The 18,498-nt window shown below is 41.3% G+C and overlaps 1 protein-coding gene and 1 long non-coding RNA gene across 2 annotated transcripts in view; one reads left to right on the plus strand and one right to left on the minus strand.

Moving 5' to 3' along the window:
- The window catches only part of RNF139 (ring finger protein 139), a 29,674-nt gene extending 22,669 nt beyond the window's left edge, over nucleotides 1–7,005 (plus strand). Inside the window, exon 2 of the mRNA XM_078686793.1 lies at nucleotides 4,655–7,005. Within this exon, the coding sequence (XP_078542919.1) occupies nucleotides 4,655–6,531 (1,877 nt within the window). The 3' untranslated portion in view covers nucleotides 6,532–7,005. The remainder of the gene's footprint in view (nucleotides 1–4,654) is intronic.
- A 2,770-nt stretch (nucleotides 7,006–9,775) lies between these two features.
- LOC144828535 (uncharacterized) overlaps nucleotides 9,776–18,498 on the minus strand; it is a 45,867-nt gene continuing 37,144 nt past the window's right edge. The window contains exon 3 of the long non-coding RNA XR_013610481.1: nucleotides 9,776–11,482. This is a non-coding gene — a long non-coding RNA (uncharacterized LOC144828535). The remainder of the gene's footprint in view (nucleotides 11,483–18,498) is intronic.

Here is an 18,498-nt window from a genome sequence, read left to right on the forward strand (position 1 = left end):
GTCCAGATGACTATGCACCAATAGGTCTTTGATGGATCTGACCTTCTTGAAGGTGACCAACGGGCCTTGGGGGATATCTTGTCCGATAATCTGATCTGTTTTCAGAATGTGCCAGTTTTTTCTAAGAGTGGTTTTCAGAAAACTGGCATCTTCAGAAAATGATGTAATTAGGCGGAATTTACGTTCCTCCTTGTTTTGCTTCGTTACCGCCCTAGCGTCGGTCAATAGTTGGTGGTGTAGAAATTTGGACACTTTATTGAGAGTTTTCATTAAGAGGGCCCTTTTGTAACCTCTGGATTTAAATCTCAATACTCTCATCCGCAGGTTTTAAGAAATCCTCATCTCGGGAGCAATTGCGCTTAAGGCGCAGAAGCTCCCCCGTAAGGAATACTTTTGTTCAAAGCAATTGGATGTCCGCTGTCAGGATGCAATATGCTGTTACCAGCGGTGGGTTTTCTATACAGCGATGTAGTAACCTCATTCTCCTTAATTTCTACTCTCAGGTCGAGATAACTCACTGCCACTGAGCTAACCTCGCCAGTAAAGCGGAGGTTCAAATTGTTATCATTCAGATGTTCAATATAGTCCTTGGCACTTTCAATTGACCCTTCCCAGACCATAAAAAGGTCGTCTATGTACCTATGCCAGGTGACTATGTGATTGGACCAAGATTGGTTACCATCGGACCAGGCCACCTGCTACTCTCACCAGCCCACGAATAAATTTGCGTAGCTGGGGTCGAAGCAGGTGCCCATCGCAGTCCCGGAGACCTGTCTGTACATATTGCCCTCGAAGAGAAAGATATTATTTAATAGACAGAACGCTGTCATCTCAAGGAGCATGGTGCTGTGACCTGCAAATTTCAGTGGTCTTTTCTTCATAAAGTACTCAACTGCCCTCAAACCCTGGGTGTGTTCGATGCAGGTATAGAGACTCATAATGTCCATAACAATTAAGGTATAAGAATTGTCCCATTTCAATTTCTCCAGTTTCATGATGAAGTCCTTAGTGTCCCTAATATAAGAGCTTAGAGTAACTACTGCTTGGAATAGAAAATGGTCGATAAAGATTGAAGTTTTCGGTGAGGCTGCCCATAGAAGATACTATAGGTCGCCCCGGTGGCATCTTTGCATCCTTGTGGATCTTGGGCAAATGGTAGAACGTTGGTATGACAGGATGATTTGATCTTAAAAATAGATATCCGTCAGTGTCCAGCATCTTTTTATTGTGCCATTTAAGGATCAATTTGTCATATTCCTCGATGCTTCCTTGATATTTTTTATAAGTCGTACGTTCATTGTGGTTATTGTTGTTTAGTTGTTTCATGGCTTCTCCTACATATTGTTCCCTAGTCAACAGTACAACGTTACCGCCCTTGTCAGAGGGTTTAAAGATTATGTTCGGTTCTTCCTGTAATTTCCTCAAGGCTAGGGATTGTCCTTTAGTGAGTGGGCTCCGGGTCCACTTGCGTGCGTCTTTGCATCGGAATTCACTAAGATCTTTTAGCATAGCGTCACTGAAGATGTCAATGGCGTCTTGTGGTGTCTGCGGGAGGAATTGGGAAATGGTTTTGAAGTTGGTTTTTGGTGCCTCCTGTCCTATTCCCAAATTCCTACTTCTGTCTGTCCAGGTCTCAAGATCTTGTCTCTCCATACAATTTTCAGTTCTAAGCTCCTCTAGGGCTTCCAATGTTGTCAGATCATCCAGTTGTATGATGTCCGTGTCCCTTATTGTGTCTTGTGTCTAGTCTCTTTGACTGTAGGTTTTAGCTTGTAGTATTTGTGTAGTTTTAATTTTCTGGTAAACTTAAAGAGATCAATCCTCGTTTGAGTATATTCTAGGTTGGTCGGTGGACAAAACGAAAATCCTAGTTTTAATACGGACTCTTCGTCTGATGTTAATTTCTTGTTAACCTAACGATAGTAAATCTGACTATCTGCTGTGTTTACCACCTTCCCCCTCTCTTCTTCTTTATTGTGGTAGATTGATTTTGACCTCTGCCCCTTCCTCTTCCTACCTCCCCTCCTTGTTCTCCTGCGTTTTGTTCTGGGGGGTTGGTTTTGCCTCCCCGTAGCCATGTTGCTCTTATCAGATCGATTTCCTCGTGAAAAAGGGTTTTCTTGGGGGGCCTTGATGGTCCAGGCACTTCATCCCCTGAATGCTCTGATGCTGTTATATGTGATTCCGATGTCTCAACTGTTTCCAATGACTTTGGTGGATTTTGTTTCTTACGTATCATCTCTTTAAGGGGCCCATCAAATTTTCTGGCGAAAGTGAGAATACGACCCATAGAGTAGTCTCTTTCGTCTGTCGAATTTTTCTTCCTTTCTCTGCCGAATTTTCAACTCATATTTCTGTAGTCTTTTTTTCATTTCTCCTTTGATATCTTCATGTTCCTTTTTATCAGGATTATTTTCCAACTCCCAAGATTTTTATTTCATCAAGCACTTTGGCTCTATCGCTCCAAGCGAACCTAACCAGTAACTGTAGGCTCCCTTTGCAGAAAGATGCGGTGTGAATCTTCCATTCCTCCAGAAGTAGCGGGTCTAGGTTTTCATATGCGGGAATGGTGTACACCCGCAACCCGCGAGGGACCCTCTCCACTTCGATGTGGTTTTGGAGAGAGGTCGCCTCCCGCCACTTCCGGATCTCTCTTTCGTGTAGTCTCTCAAGTTTTTGATATTTAGCTGTTAAAGCGCGTCTTTCTGTTGTCTGAATTATCAATTGCTGCAGCCTCACTCCTTTTCTTTTTAAACATCCCCAAGGCTGCTTCCTCACGTGCTGCGTCGCTAAACATCGTTATAATGTTTCTATTTGGATACCGAGCCCGGTATCCGTATGAATCTTCAGTTGGAAAGCCACCCCTTCATATATAATATACACTACGTTTTTCATTGAGCACAAGTAGCTCTCAGTACAGACAAGGTTCGAGACCCCTCCTGCAGACGTGTTGTTGCATGAAATGTTAGATTACTTTTGTAGGAAAGGATTTTGGTGTTGATTACCGCCTCTGACAAACTTTAGGGGTAGAAGATTTTCACTGTAATAATTCTTGCTAGAATCTCTTCTTAGCCAGAATCTTGTAATAAAAATAAAATCCTTGTATAATACATGCATCCATATATATCCATAGAAATGCACAGAAGGCCTTTGGGTCAGCTCTATTTTGTCATTGCTTTTTCTGAATGTCACGTAGACTCGTCTTCCTTCTGTGATAGTGTGCTGCATGAGGTAATGGTTCATTCCACATCAACTATTGGCTCTCTTGCCTTATGAATACCTGCATTTTCTGATTAGCATGTACATCCACCTGAAAATGAGTGCTTTTCAGTGTCTGGGCGGATTGCCCAGTCCTTCAGTTTTCTCCTTTTATAGTTCCCCCTTCATTTATTTGCTTCTTCTCTTTTTATTTTAATATTTAAGAGGACACTACATGTCTTTGGACAGTGTTAATGTTGCTTGCCACTCATGTCATCTCACATGGCAATTTCCTGTAAACCAATAGACCAATATAGAATGCTGTTCTCCATACCATATCATTGCTTTACTATTCCATGATGGCTAACACATTGGTTCTAAATGTTGTGGCCATGCTGTTTGTTGAAAATAACCATAGCTATTTACCGTACCTTTTCAATACTGACACCTGCCGCTATGTTTAGGTTTGTTATTGCAAGAATATACCAGTCATGGTTTAGTCAACAGCATGTTTGTTGTCTTTCTGTTTTAATTAACTTTGCTTATGTTGTTGAGTTTGTACTTTATAAAGAGATTATACTGCTCCTTCCAGTACTAACTCACACTAGGCCAAAAGAAATCGGCACATTGTGCCCGTTGCCAATGTCACCCCGCCTGCTTCCTTGTCACCTAGCATGGGTATGCCCACCTATTCAACACTACCGGGTGGATGCCTTCCACACTATAGCAGACATAGCAGAGACTGAAGTTGACTGCACCCCAATACCTGCTTTGCTGGGGTACACCAAACACATCCTGAGTCCGGCAAGGTGGCTGGTGGGAATGATGCCCCTGCTGGCAAAAAAAACCAACTACCCTGCTGCTGGATGAGAGCCCCCCATCCCTACTAAAATTGTAAAATGGCTGAAAAACATTTATTTTCATTGAGCGAGCAGACAGCTATGCTGAACTTCAGCATCCCCAATCTCGCCCACAATACATGGGTGGGCTGTGTCAGAGTGAATGCAAAAATGATTCAGTTGATGAACCGATGGATACATGACTGCAAGGATGAGTGACGGAGTGCATCTATACTGCCTAAACCCTTCAGTGTTTCAAAAGGCACTTTCATTCATAACCCACTGATTGTTAACAAAATTTGCCATACGAAAGTAGCTTTGTCCTATATCTGTGCCACCACAAATGCAATGAACTGTTTTAGTTGACTGTTCTAATTTTAGTTATAGGTGCTAGATTTCTTAAATCTTAATTTTTTTTTATTGAATTTCTGTCGACAGTTCTGGTGTCCTGAATCGAATAAAAATGATATTAAAGGAATTATTGAAGTGATTAGAGTGCCAGCAGTTCAGACAGAATATTATGCTGGTGTTGTCTGTGCTATACCTTACATGTGATAAATGTCATGTCAAGTTTTAACCCGTGACGTAACTATTTTCTTTTGTTTTCTTTCTTTTAGCTGTTTTACTATCCAGTGTTGTCTTGGTATTATCGCAACAAGCACTTTTGAAGTTTTATACGTTCAGCCTCGCATTTCTTCTTGCTGCCACTTCGGTATCTGTGAATTATTACACTACTTTGCACTTGAACATTTACCATGCCTATTACAAAGAAGCATTTGGGCTAGACGTCGACCTCTCCAATGGACCCTCAGTGTGGATGGCACTTGCTATACTGCAGCTGTTCTTTGGAATTGGTTATGTGACGCTGCTCCAGCTACAGTCAAACTACTCCCATCTAATCATCCTCAATCTGTTGCTTCCTGTAACAGGTTTGATCCTTGGATTAGCACCGCACCTACAACAGATTTTAGTTTTAATTTCGGCTCTTGTTTTGACATTACAGACTGCCATGTGCTTAATTCTGAAAATGAAAAAGTTCTACTACTCCACAAGGTACATTTATCTTCTGATAAAGCATATGTATCGTGTTTATGGATTACAGTTGCTGATTGAAGATACCTGGAAAAGGATCCGTCTGCCAGATGTACTGCGAGTCTTCTGGTTAACTAGACTTGCTGCACAAGCTGTCATGCTGGTGTATGTGCTGAAGATAGCTGAAAATAGTACACCCTACTTAATATCGTGGAATGACTTTTGGGATGTGGTGTGCAATCTGATAATCAGTGGCTGTGATTCTACCTTAACTGTCATGGGGATGAGTGCTGTGATTTCGTCAATCGCACATTATTTGGGCTTGGGGATTTTGTCTTTTATTGGATCCACAGAAGAGGAGGACAAGAGACTAGGTTTTGTGGCACCTGTTCTGTTTTTTATTTTGGCTCTGCAGACTGGTTTGAGCGGGCTAAAACCAGAGGAACGGCTTGTTCGCTTAAGTCGAAACATGTGCCTTTTGTTAACTGCAATCTTGCATTTTGTCCATGGAATGACTGATCCTGTTTTGATGTCTCTTAGTGCCTCCCATGTGTCCTCATTTCGCAGACATTTCCCCGTGTTGTTGGTCTCCACTTGCCTTTTTTTTGTTCCAATTTTTCTCAGCTATGTGCTGTGGCATTACTATGCACTAAATACGTGGTTGTTTGCGGTGACAGCTTTTTGCGTTGAACTGTGTCTGAAAGTAATTGTTTCTCTAACTGTCTACACATTGTTCATGGTGGATGGGTACTATAACGTGCTTTGGGAGAAGCTTGATGATTATGTCTACTATGTACGTTCAACTGGCAATATTATTGAGTTTGTATTTGGGGTAATCATGTTTGGTAATGGAGCCTACACAATGATGTTTGAATCAGGCAGTAAGATCCGGGCCTGTATGATGTGTCTGCATGCTTACTTCAACATCTACTTGCAAGCAAAGAATGGATGGAAGACTTTTATGAATCGTAGGACTGCGGTTAAAAAAATCAACTCTCTTCCTGAAGTAAAGGGAACACAACTAAGTGAAATAGATGATGTGTGTGCCATCTGTTACCATGAGTTCCAAACAGCAGCTCGTGTTACTCCCTGCCATCATTACTTTCATGCACTTTGCCTTCGAAAGTGGTTATATATTCAAGACACTTGCCCAATGTGCCACCAGAAAGTGTACATGGAGGATGACTTACAGGAAGGTGCGCCAGTAGATAATCACCAGGAGATTGTTGTACAAGAACAGGAGATTGTTGTACAAGAACAGGAGATTGTTGTACAAGAACAGGAGAATGCACTGGCTGGTCAGGCTGGAGCTGCCGCCGCTGCAGCAGAAAATGAATTAAATGTATTGAATGTAGACCATGATGACAGCACAGACTGTGATGAAGAGGAGTGGACAGTTGAACCGCGCCGTGCCAATGCTGAGGAAGAATATCTAAATGATACTGACTCGGGTGGGGATTAATGTTTTATAAAGCATTGAAGTATTTGTTCAAAAATTAGTAAAAAGTTCTGCCTCATCAGTGTTGGGCTGAAAGCACAAAACAGTATATCGGAAGGTTGTGAATGATTGTGAACGGGCTGGGAATGGGTTTACTTTGTTGTGCCATTGTAAATATACCTCTTTCCTTACTGCTGGTCTCTTTTGTGACCACGAAATTTATGTACGTTATTGTACATGGAATAAAATGTTGATTTAATATACTGTTTTAATGCCAACATTTGAAGTAATTAACTGAAACAGTCTATGCCAAAAGTGGGTGCATACTGATATGGTGTCAGATGGTCCAAATGTATTAAATTATTCAAATGGGACTAACGTACTACCACCTGTAAAGGAATACAGCTTTAAAATGCCTGCATTTTTTTTCACTGAATTGTAAAGGTGGCTTACAGCCTAATTTTACATCTGATTAAGTAAACGTTACCTTGCACATAAGAGGTACTCAAGCCTATTTACCTGTTTCCTGGAAACAACCTGATTGCAGCATTTTGACAGTGTACCGCATGGTGTGATATAGGACATGTTGCTGCATAATTAGTAATACATTTAGATTGGTTTGGCATTGTCTACACAACAAGATTGTGGACAAATCTGCGAAGCTTGCACACGTTGCAATGATACCCTGCAAAAGTTATCTTTTGTATTCTTGGCTTCACAGGATTTCTTTCTACATATGGTGATTACAGAGTCTCTATACTTGTAACCATGTACGGTCAAGTATCAAGATTGCTCTGCGTACCTGCCAGATATCTTATTACGTTGCTCACTTGCTCTTGCTTTGAGATTTTGCACAATTCCATCCAACACCCCAGGAAGGTAATTATTTTAACATAGTAATTGTTCAAATCTAGCATCTTGTTGCAGTGGTAGGATTATATTTATTGGAACCAAACTTTTAAAAGTATTTTACAGTTTTAAGGTTTTAGATCTTTCTTGGAGCAAAAAAGGCTCTTCAGGCATTACTTTGTCAAAATACCATATCTTATACCCCACCACAGGCAGGACTTGGAAAAGTTACTCAAGAACAAAGCAGTCCCTTTGAACAACTAGGGCCTGCCCCTACATCTTGCAACAATTTTCTTAATCAGCTTCTGTTAAATCTTTAACCAATACACATTTTTTTGCTTCTCCCTCCCATTTTTGTGCAATTTACTTGTGTTTTTATTTGTTTCAGGCTAATAGTGAATTTTATTTTCTGCTCATTGATTGGGATTTTAAAACATTGTGCCTCCTTTTGCTACCTATTGTCTATAATTGGAATCACACAATGTGCTGTGTGTAAAGCAGTTTTAGGATTCGGATTCACTTAGAACCTTCCCATGAGAAATGCTCCATGCTGCTAATTTGTCTCTACTATACTTTGGCTTGTGCCAGGGGCCTTCTTCATGGTTCACAAGTTTTTGCACTGTGGGTGAGGCTAAATTTTTTGCTGGTGAAATAATTATCTGTATTAGTGCAGGGTCTGCCTCCGTTTGTGCAATTTCCCTTTAGAATTACCATGCTTGGCTGTAAAGCATTGGTACTTACTCACTCCCCAGCAAGTTTAGAAAGGTACCGTACAGGTACTTTTGGACGTCAGCTAGTTGAGCTATTGTCATATCCCAAGAAGACTGGTGGGCTTTCAACCAAATTGCTCATTTGGATATTTAGCTGGGCTGCTCCATGGTCCTTAGTGCCACTAAATTCTAAAGAGTGTATACTATCCTTTAGCATTTCAATTGTCTTAATTTACCAATTTGATTCACAAGGTAATTTCAAAGGGTGTTTGGGGCGGGCGGGGAGGGGGGAGAATTAAAAGAACAAAAATCAGTACCTGAAGCATCCTCCTCTCCTTCCATATTGATCTTGGTGTTTCCTGGTATGTTATGTACAAAAACAAAACTGCATTGAATTTACATATGTAATACCATGGATCAGACCATCTTTTAAGACATTCATGTGTTGGTCAACCAGTTCAAAAACCATAGTAAGCCTCTCTGGAAGTCTTTTTCCTCTGGTTTCTTCAAGTTCAACAGAAACATCACACTGACATCGCCACCTGATCAACCTCAAGAAAATGGTATGCTGGCAATGGCTAAATTGCAGCACATCCCTTAAAAGCCAGCTCGTGAACATCTGCATGACATCAAGCTAAAGTTTACTGACTATCAAAATTTACAATCTTTGACCAGAGTTTCGCTTCCTAAGCAATTTTTTTCTGCCATTTTTCAAGGGTACATTCTTCAAAGCACTTGTTGGACATAGACTCCTTGCAATAAAGCATTCTGTACCAGTCTAAAATAAGTCTTGTGCTGAACCTCCGGCTTCTAGAATCATAGATGCAAACGCAAGGGACCAACTGATAAAGAATTTCAGTTATTAGTAAACTATGTGGGTTTTTGGCACTTGTTACAACTGACTTGTGCTTTAGAAAAAGACAAGAGACTTGGTCATTCAGTTAAGAATTCTCTTATGTTTTGGACAAAGAATCCAAAGGGAGTGGATCACAATAAGACGTTCAAAAAGCAGCGTTCTTCCATGGGGAGATAAACATTCTGCCAGTGGCACTCTCTAGAACTGACATTATTTTTGCAAGTTTTGAATATTCTCTTTTGATATACTTTTTGCCTGCATAAATATTCTTGGCTTTCGACTTCATGAAGTCACCCAATCACACAGGACTAAGTGCTGGATTTATCCTTGGAGCAAAATTAATATATTTACATATATTTTTTGCATTAAAAGGCTAGCATTTTTAAAGCTACCTATCTTGAGTTTGTTAAAGGACCTTTTTGTTTCATCACCACCATCTTCTTGTTAAGTCAGTCCTGCCAGCCAGTCCTATCAGCCAGTGGAGAAGCGTGGCTCAGTGGTTAGAGGTGGCAGACCCGGAAGCTGAGATCAGCCGTGGACCAGGGTTCGATTCCCCGCCTCGGCGGGTCTCGGGCTCAAAATTCCACAGACTCGACAATTCTCGCTCCGGTTCCTACTCGACACACGGGGTCACACTCTGCGACTCTGGGCAATAGCTTGCTTAATCTCCACTACGGCCCCTCGTGGCGGGATGCCTGGCTTTCACCTTGTGAATACCCTGCCGGGGTATCTCACAGGGGAATACCAGGACGGGTTCCCTAAGCAAGCGCCTTGAGACCCCTGGGTGATTAGTGCGCTATATAAATCGAAATACATTTACATTCGAAAGCTTTAAATCACAGATTTTCCAGAATACAACAATGCTTTGTTTTTTCTTCTTCAAGTGAAAGTCCTCTACTTGTTCAGTCAACCAGAACTTAAGTTGCCTCATTTCCAGGGGTACAAAGTCTATCTACCAATAGGAAGCAGTAGCCAAATTGTTCCTATCTTTATACCCTTTGGGTAGTAAAAATCAAATCTAATCTCATTATGTTCTTCTAGACAAGCTGTTACCTTTTATGATTTAAAAAAAAAAATCATCACTCTAGCACATACAACACGTTAAATTAAAACCCGATTGCAATTGGACCATAGGATGAAAAAGGCCACGGATTCCAAACCTGGGGTTCAAATCCTTAAACTTATAGATCGGCCATCTTCAGGTCTTGCTTTCCACAAATTCGAGGTTGTGCTGTGGATGGTTCTTCCTTTGATACCTACCGTTTTGACATAATCACACTTTAATGAATTAATAGATTGAGGTCTGGATCTAGAAGCATCCTATAACTGGGATGTTATCATCCAATCTTTTTTTTTTTTTTTTTTTTGAAAGAACAGACATTTATAACAAAGTAGACTTATTCTATTAGCAAAGGGACAAAAACACCTATTAGGTAATAATAATCTGTTCCCTTTGGTACTGGTGGCTTGTTAAACTTTACTCATTCTTACACACTCATTCAATCCAGTATGCCCCAATATGTGAAAAACTAAATAAGAAAATATTAATGAATACATTGTCTTGCCAGTAATATAAAAATATCTCCGCCTTTATTGAAAGTTGTTACTTACAAAGCTAATGTTCTATTGTACACAATGTTAAATAAATACTCTTCTTAAAAATTAAGCTTATTTCATGAATGATAGAGAGAACATCTCATATATCCTTGTATGTCTGCGATATTAGATGACAAATGGCACATCACATTTTGTTTTGTAACTATGCATTCACAAACAGCAAATGTTAATACAGTTAGAGCTATATTAAAAGACATAAATGGGGACTTACCAGAACGTGCCTTGCTAATTATTGATTTTACAGAATTAATTTGAAAGAACAATATCTTTTTGTTTGATGGAAGCTTCTTTTGCCAAATCAAAGGAGCCAGCATGGGAGCCACATGTGCCCTAGTTTGGCCTGCTAATATGTAGGAGTGTTTGAAGATAAGCACATCTTCAATGAGGCCGCACCTTTCTATGAAAATGTGTTTTTCATATAGAGTTTAACGAGCCACGAATACCAAAGGGAACAGTTTATTATTACATGTCTCAACCCAGTTCCCTTTGCTTTAAAGGGTCACTCTTTGTTGTTTGAACAAAAACACCCATTTCTCTTTTTTTTATGTTAAAATATGAAATACTGTTCTTCAATAGTTTACTTTTCATGCAACCACGGATGTGGTGTTTGAGAAGCATGTTACCTGTCCTAAAATGTACACTGCCATAATTGGGCAACCAATGGTTTTTGCTAACCATACTCCTTAAATGATCATCATACAAAAGGGAATCACTCAAAAAGTCAAATTTATTTATGATTTGCTGATCATATAAAACAAAGTCCTAAGTCGATGGTGCAGTGGCAATTTTTTCAACATTCTACCTTTCAGATGAGTAGTCTCAGATACAGATGATTAAAAAGGCATTATCTAACTTTATTCTTCATTTTCTTTGTTGCGTGTAGAAAAACCAACAATGACATCCCAGCAAATGAGTTTTGTCCCTGCAGGAAACTTCATCAGGGCTGTAGAAAAACATAACAATGCTACAATAAAACCAAACTAAAAGTAAAAAATAAATATTTTGTCTACATTACTTCATAATCAAGTCATCGTTCATTTGCAATCCTCTGCATTGTATTTAAGCTTTGGAACTCTCCTGGCAGAAGCTATGATAGGTTCATATCTATAACCAAAGCAACTGTCTCCCTCACAATGTATACGAGCCATGTTTCACATAGAACATGTCTCAATTTGTTCTTTAGGCAAAATATAGTAATATCCATAGTCTCTTGTGATTTTAATACAGATACTACGCATTTCTTTATGGCCAGACCTCTCTTTTAGCGGCCATTTACCAGGTCTTAATTTGTAAAATAACAAAGTGCTGATGTCCAATGAGTTCTAAAAATCCTTTTGCTGGTGCTGCTGAATACCAAGCCAACCGAGTTCTGATTCCACCTCTGCTTTCTCCCTGTTTTTCCATCTTTCTCTTTTGTTCCCTCTTGTGTGGTTTTCCCTCTCTTGCTTAGGGACAAGGTCTTGAGAGGATAAAAAACAGATGGCTCTCAAAAAGGTGGTGGTGGCCCCTTCCTGCAACTACTGGTTCATGTTAAACACTGCCACCTGCAGAATTTGCTGTGGCTCATTCATTGGTTTCTTTTTATCCATAGTCCTAATGTTCTTCAGCTATTCCAGCTGTATTTTATAAAAATAAATGAGTATGAACCTTTGAGAGGAATAGCCTGCTGAAAAAATCAGATTGAAGATTATCATAAACCTCAGTGACTTGAGCAGGTGGCACACAATGCAGTCTGTATTCTAGATGATGCAAATATGGGAAGAATTATTTTATGATGTAAGAGCTCTATGTGCTTTCCTTTTCATTGGGAAATGACATGCTGTAGGGTAAACAAAGGCGAGTACAGTCATTATGTACAAGCAAACGAATTTGTAATTTCAGAATGTTTACATATGGCTGCCAATAATGCCTGCTCACAGCTAGTGGACGACAGTACTCAGCCTCACAGGGAATCGATATTTGTCCTGTGTTGAACCCACTGGCTGGCCCTCTTACATGTTAGTTCCGAGTTTACTTACAAAGCTGGTGTTTTCATAAACTTGAATGGGTGGAAGAAATGAAAAAAAACAAGTTCATTGACTTAGCCAATTTGTACCCTCTGCTATATAACAAAATTATTGTAAATTACTTTCAAACTGATTTGTTATCTTAGAAGCTTAAACGATATTGCAAGACATGCTCCATTTTGATTTTCTCCTAAACAGCATAGAACCTTGTATGATTGTCTATGTACACATATAGTAATCTGGGAAATAGTTCCTCCCTGAATACTGCCGTTTTACAGCTTACTTACATTTTTCTAGTGTCTTAAACTGTCGCTAGACTATGTACAACTGTGGACCCGTTTCTCTTTTAATGCAACCGTATCAAGAGAACAAAATACATTATATTCAGCTCATAGCTCCAACGCTGCTTCTCAAGGAAACTGTAAAAAGTAATAGCTGAATTACAAAATTCAGAATGCATTCTACATGCCTCATCCATTCATAAGATATCTGTGATGCCCTGTCAACCCACCACATCTTAAAAGTCTTGTACAAGGACCTCCATAACAAGGTTGGTCTACCTCCTAGACGTCTTGGCTGCCTTTGGCACAATCAAACATGTGACCCTCATCAAATGCACTGAACACCTTTGGTGTAATAAAGAAAGCACTGAACTAGTGACATCCCTTCATCGCAAAACCTAAGTAACATATCAAGTATGTCTACCTGACAACATAAAGACAAGGGTCCACACCTTCCCAGTTCTTTTCATCACATACCTTAACTCCATGTTACCTTTAATTAAATGTCTATATATTTTGTTTTTACCAATTGGCTACAAAAACATGGATGACACATTAATCATAACTAGTTTTTAACAGCCCCTGAGCCCAAATGTAATTCTCTGATTTCCTCTGAAATAATTTGATAGATGTTGGGAAACTTCTCATACTTAACCCTTATAAAACTGAAAATATGATCTTTGGAAATAAATCAATAATAAATAATGGCTAACACATATGAGCCAAAGCTGGACTCTGCATCTCAACACTTTACGCCTTCAAGTGATCAAAGTGGTAACAAGCCCTTTCTTCCACCTGGGATCTTCCTGTCACCATTCTTTTATTTTATTTTTTTTAAATTCTTTTTATTTTGATTTTGTGCTCTACAAACAATTGGGTCGAATACATTTGTAAATAATCTACCTTTGGAGTAATTTTGAATACATTTGACATGTCGGATAGCGGACTGGATAGGTAAATACAACATCGAAAAAGAAAACGAATACCCCACCTTCCCACTTCTCCCTATAGTCCCCTGAATTCCTTCCATGGGCTCCACATTTTTTTCTCATTTTTGCGGTCAGCCTCTGGCTTTATATATTGTCTGCTCTGCAAGGAGACACCAATCTAAGTCTGTTTTCCACTCCGCTATTTTTTGGGGGGGGGTTGAGCTGCACCCCAGTGTTTTGCGATGTTCCGTTTGGCGATCATAGCTGATAGTGTCAACCACATTCTCGTCCACTTAGGCCAATCCTCCTCACCCTCGATCTTCCATAAAAACTATTTAGTATCTAACGAGACCTCAACTCCCATCACTCTAACCATGTTATCTCGTACTTTTCCCCAGTATTTTTGTATTTCTGAACAACCCCACCTGTCCACAGCCCCTCTGACAGAGGCTGTTTTCTGCCCTGCCGAACATGTGTCGCAATGTTCTGGGATAGTAAACTCTGTGCAAGACCTTCAGCTGAGCCAGGCGGAATCTGGAACGGATTGCCCCTTATCTCTGGCCCTGAAGGCATCTGTCCATTCTCTTTCCCAAAGAGTAGTCAGTCCAGTCAATTTTCTATCTCAGCCCAAGAATATGGTAATTGCCATGCTTTTATCACTGTCAATGTCAGAGGGGGTAAGTCTCTCTGCCTTAGCCTGTTCTACAGGAGAGAGGGGTGACCCCTAATTCCCTCGCCTCTCTGTCAAGCCCGAATGCTGACTCAGATCTATCCGTAAATACCCAATCATTAACACGTACTGCCTGGGAGGCCCAATAATAGGCCTTAATATCTGGTATAGCTAACCCACCCTCGTAGACTATTTTATTTCCAAATGAGTGTCCTCGATTCTGCATTCTTTTTCTGGAAGAACACTCTAGGGATTTCATAAGGTGTGTTTTGTATTGTGTATAGTAGCTGAGGGAGTGTCATCATCTTAAACTTCGCTGCCCAACCAACAAGTGTAAGGGGTAGTGTGCACCAGCGGTTGAAGTTTAAAAAACCTTGCTAGTTGGACTTCTGCATTTTATTGATAGAATTTGCATGGATTTCTAGCTATGTATATCCCTAAGTATTTAAAACTGGAAGTCTCTACTGGAAGTTTACATCTAGAGATAAAGGTATGCATCCGCTGCCAGTGGGAATAAGAGCGACATCCTAGTCAATGCAGTATTCCCTAAAGATCGGAAGCATTCTTTAAACTGACTGTCAGGGTCTCTCAACATACTGGGGTGCGTAGTCATCGTAGAGGGATATACATTCCTCCCATTCATCCCTGATTGAGATACCCTATATCAGGGGATCTTGCCTTATGCTTGCTTCAAGGTTCAAGTCGAACAGTAGTGGGGAGAGAGGAGAACCCGGTCTCGTCCCCCTTTGTAACTCAAACAGGCACGTGCATCAATATTGCATTTTGCGATTCCTTAATTGCGAAAAATAAGGAATCGCAATTAAGGAATTGCAAAATGCAATGCATCAAGAAATTGCTAAAAAAATTGCGATTTCTTAATATTCCTTAATTGCGAGTCGCAATTAAGGAATACCTCCCCATTCATTCCTATGGGCCGACATTCTCAATTTGCGATTAGCAATTAGCGAATCGCAAATTGAGAATACGATTTCAAGGGTGCAGGGGTGTCCAAAGGACACCCTGTTTCAGCCCTGATAACAATCTGTGCACATATGTTGTGCACACACATGCCCTTTGGGCATGTGTGTGCACAACATGAAATTTTTTCGCAAATTACCATGAGGTTCAACCTCATGGTAATTTGCTCCCCCTAATTGCGAAATCGCAATTTTTTTAAGTTTCATGCATTGCAAAATGCGATTCCCTAAATGCAATCGCAATTTGAGGATTCGCAAATATTTGTGAATTCTCAAATTGCGAGGGCCTTCACCCTTCATGCTTTCCAAAATCAGATTTTGCAATCGCAAACGGCCGATTTTGCGATTTGCACCGTTTGCAATCGCAAAATCCTTTGATGCATGTTCCTGAATGTGTCTAAATGTTGAGAAATTAACTCACTCTTGCCAAAGGTTTCTAATAAAGGAGTTTCACCCATCTCGTAACTTTAGGACCAAAGCAGAGGCGGCTCAGAACTGCGTACATATATTGCCATTTCACACTATCAAAAGCCATTCTGTCTAACGAAGTAGGGCCGCAGGTTCGCAGTTCATTGTGACGTTCTGTGGAGTAACCCAAACCATCGTCTCTGATTGAGTCTGGTGCTTCTGTAGGGCTTAAACCCGGTCTGATCCGGGTGAATGATGGAAGTCACAACCTTACTAAGTAGAATTGAAAGGACTTTAGCTAAGACTTTGGGCTCATAATTTAGAAGCAATATTGGGTGATATAACTCACTTTGTCGCAGGTTTATCTACCTTAGATATTATCACGATCAAGGCTGTTCTCTAGTCTTGTGGGAGCATTCCCTCCTCCCGTGCCGCGATCAATATGTCATGGAGGTGTTCCACCATGTGATTCAGTGTACATTTATATAACTAGTGGTAGGCCATTAGTCCCTCCGACCTTTTCTGATTGTAGAGATCTAATCCCCCATTTAGGTTACTCTATAGAGAGGTCTTCTTCCAGAATCTCCCTCTGCTCCGCGGCTAAAGATGTCAATTGTATGTCGTGGAGAAATTCTATACATTCTTTCTCCGATTTCTGGTCCATCAAGGAGTATAGGGACTCCTAATAGGAGGCGAAAGCGTCAGCTACGTCACTGCCTGTAATATGGGTCTGGCCCATTCTGTCTGTTATACACGGTGCCCAATTGTGGTTAGTTCTTTTATCCAACCAGGCAAGGAGTTTAGATGCTTTATCAACCACTTTGTATAGCCTTGTACTGCATTGCCATAAACCAAGGAGGGAGTGAGCGGCGATGCTGGGGCGAGCCTCTTCTGAGATGCTGAGGGGGTCGTGTTTCCAATGAGGCAGATCAGTGGGTCAACGCTCCTGCTGCAGACATCTCTCACCTTGGTTCACAGACCGTACAGGGAGGGGTGGACCACTGGTTTGCAAGATGAGTGTGTGACCGAGAGTCACAGGTTGCAGTCTCAGTAAGAAAGCTTGCCAAATTAGCAGACAGCTAGCTGTGCCCAGCAGGTCACGGGTATCAGTCTCTGTGTGTGAGTTAATGCCCCTGCTTTGGATGTTTTTTTCTGCAGGCCACGTGCTCTGATCTAATATAGCTCGGTGGGGAACACCCCTGTTTTTTCTGTGCGCACACTGATCAAAGGTTGGAATTTTATAATGACAGCTGCAAGGGTTAATGCACTCTCTGCAGGTGTTTGTGAGTCTGCGCGCCACAGGTCATATGGCCTTTTCGGTTGTGATTGCTTAGCGCTACAATGCCCCTGACGCTTATGCATACCTGTTTGTGTATACAAGATTCAGGGCACCGGTTCCAATCCAAACCCATTAAAACACCTCTGGGTTGTGCGCTTGTTGCAGAAGTGTGTGTGTACGGTACATACTATTGGTTTCATCACAGTTAGACACCTTGTTGTCTAGACCCATCTATTGCTGAAATGTGTGAGGATAGATGTGTAGAGCTTCATGTCACAGGGCCCAGCCTGCTAGTTCAGTGTGTAGATGTGCAAGAACTAGATTTATGTTTGGTCCGTGTACCACTAGGACCTGGAAAAGTTGGCTCATGAAACGGGCTCGAGCTGTTTGTGATTTTTATTAAGTTCGATTTTGCTAACTTCTCTGTTTTTAGGTTGAGGGACTGTTGAACTGCGAAGAGAGGCGGAGATGTTATGTTTTGGAGTTAGGGGGCTTGGAACCCGCCTCTCTCCTCCTCCATTGGCTGGCTTCCTAAACGGAGGCCAGCCATTGGAGGAGAAGGGTGTCACTCCAATAAAGCCCCGTCTCTTTCGGATTTGGGGGCGTGTTTTTTTGCGTTCTTTCGACTGTGACGTCATCCGTCACTCAGAACGGCCAAAACACGCCCCCGAATCCGAAATTGTCGGATGTTTGCGGCCGTCATTTTTTTTGTGTCGTTTTTCTTGTTCTACACTTAGTCAGGCTCCCGCTGTTACGCGCTCTGTCCCCCCCTCCCCTCTTTCTTACTTATTGCTCCTTTGTTTCTCTCTTCTCCGCTTTATATCCGCTTTTTTATTTTGTATTCTTTATACCGCCCCTCAATACCACTTCTATTCCCCTCTGCCTCCCGTCACCTCTTCTCTCATCTCCCCGCTCTCGCTTTCCCACACCCGGCCTCTCTCTCCCCCCCCCCCCCCTTGCTTACACCTGCCTCCTCCCCCTCTCCACACCCTGTGATGTCAGCTGACAGGCCCTCTTGACGCACGTGGAACCTGGCCTCCTCTCACTGAGGGTGTCTATTTTAAGTGAAAGTCGATGACATTATCTGAGGTCCTGGAGATTACACTGCGCGAGCAAATCACTCATTCACCAAGGGCGAGTCCGCCCCGCAGCGCTGCACGAACCACACACCGGCTTGTGGCGCTTCAATAGTAAGCGCTGCACATCCCGGTGTACTTTCATGCTAACCTACACAACACTCCGCAACTGTCTACTAACCACAGACAGTAAAGGACTAACAAGCAATGTCCACGACTAATGGACTTAAGATATAGCGTGCCCAGAGTAAGAGCGTTACGGGGCGATAGTCCAATGTTTCTAACGCTATTGAAATTCCATTAACGCAACATACGCTCATGGCAAACTATTAT

Source organism: Lissotriton helveticus, chromosome 4_1 (assembly GCF_964261635.1).
Source record: "Lissotriton helveticus chromosome 4_1, aLisHel1.1, whole genome shotgun sequence".
Lineage (NCBI taxonomy): Eukaryota > Metazoa > Chordata > Amphibia > Caudata > Salamandridae > Lissotriton > Lissotriton helveticus.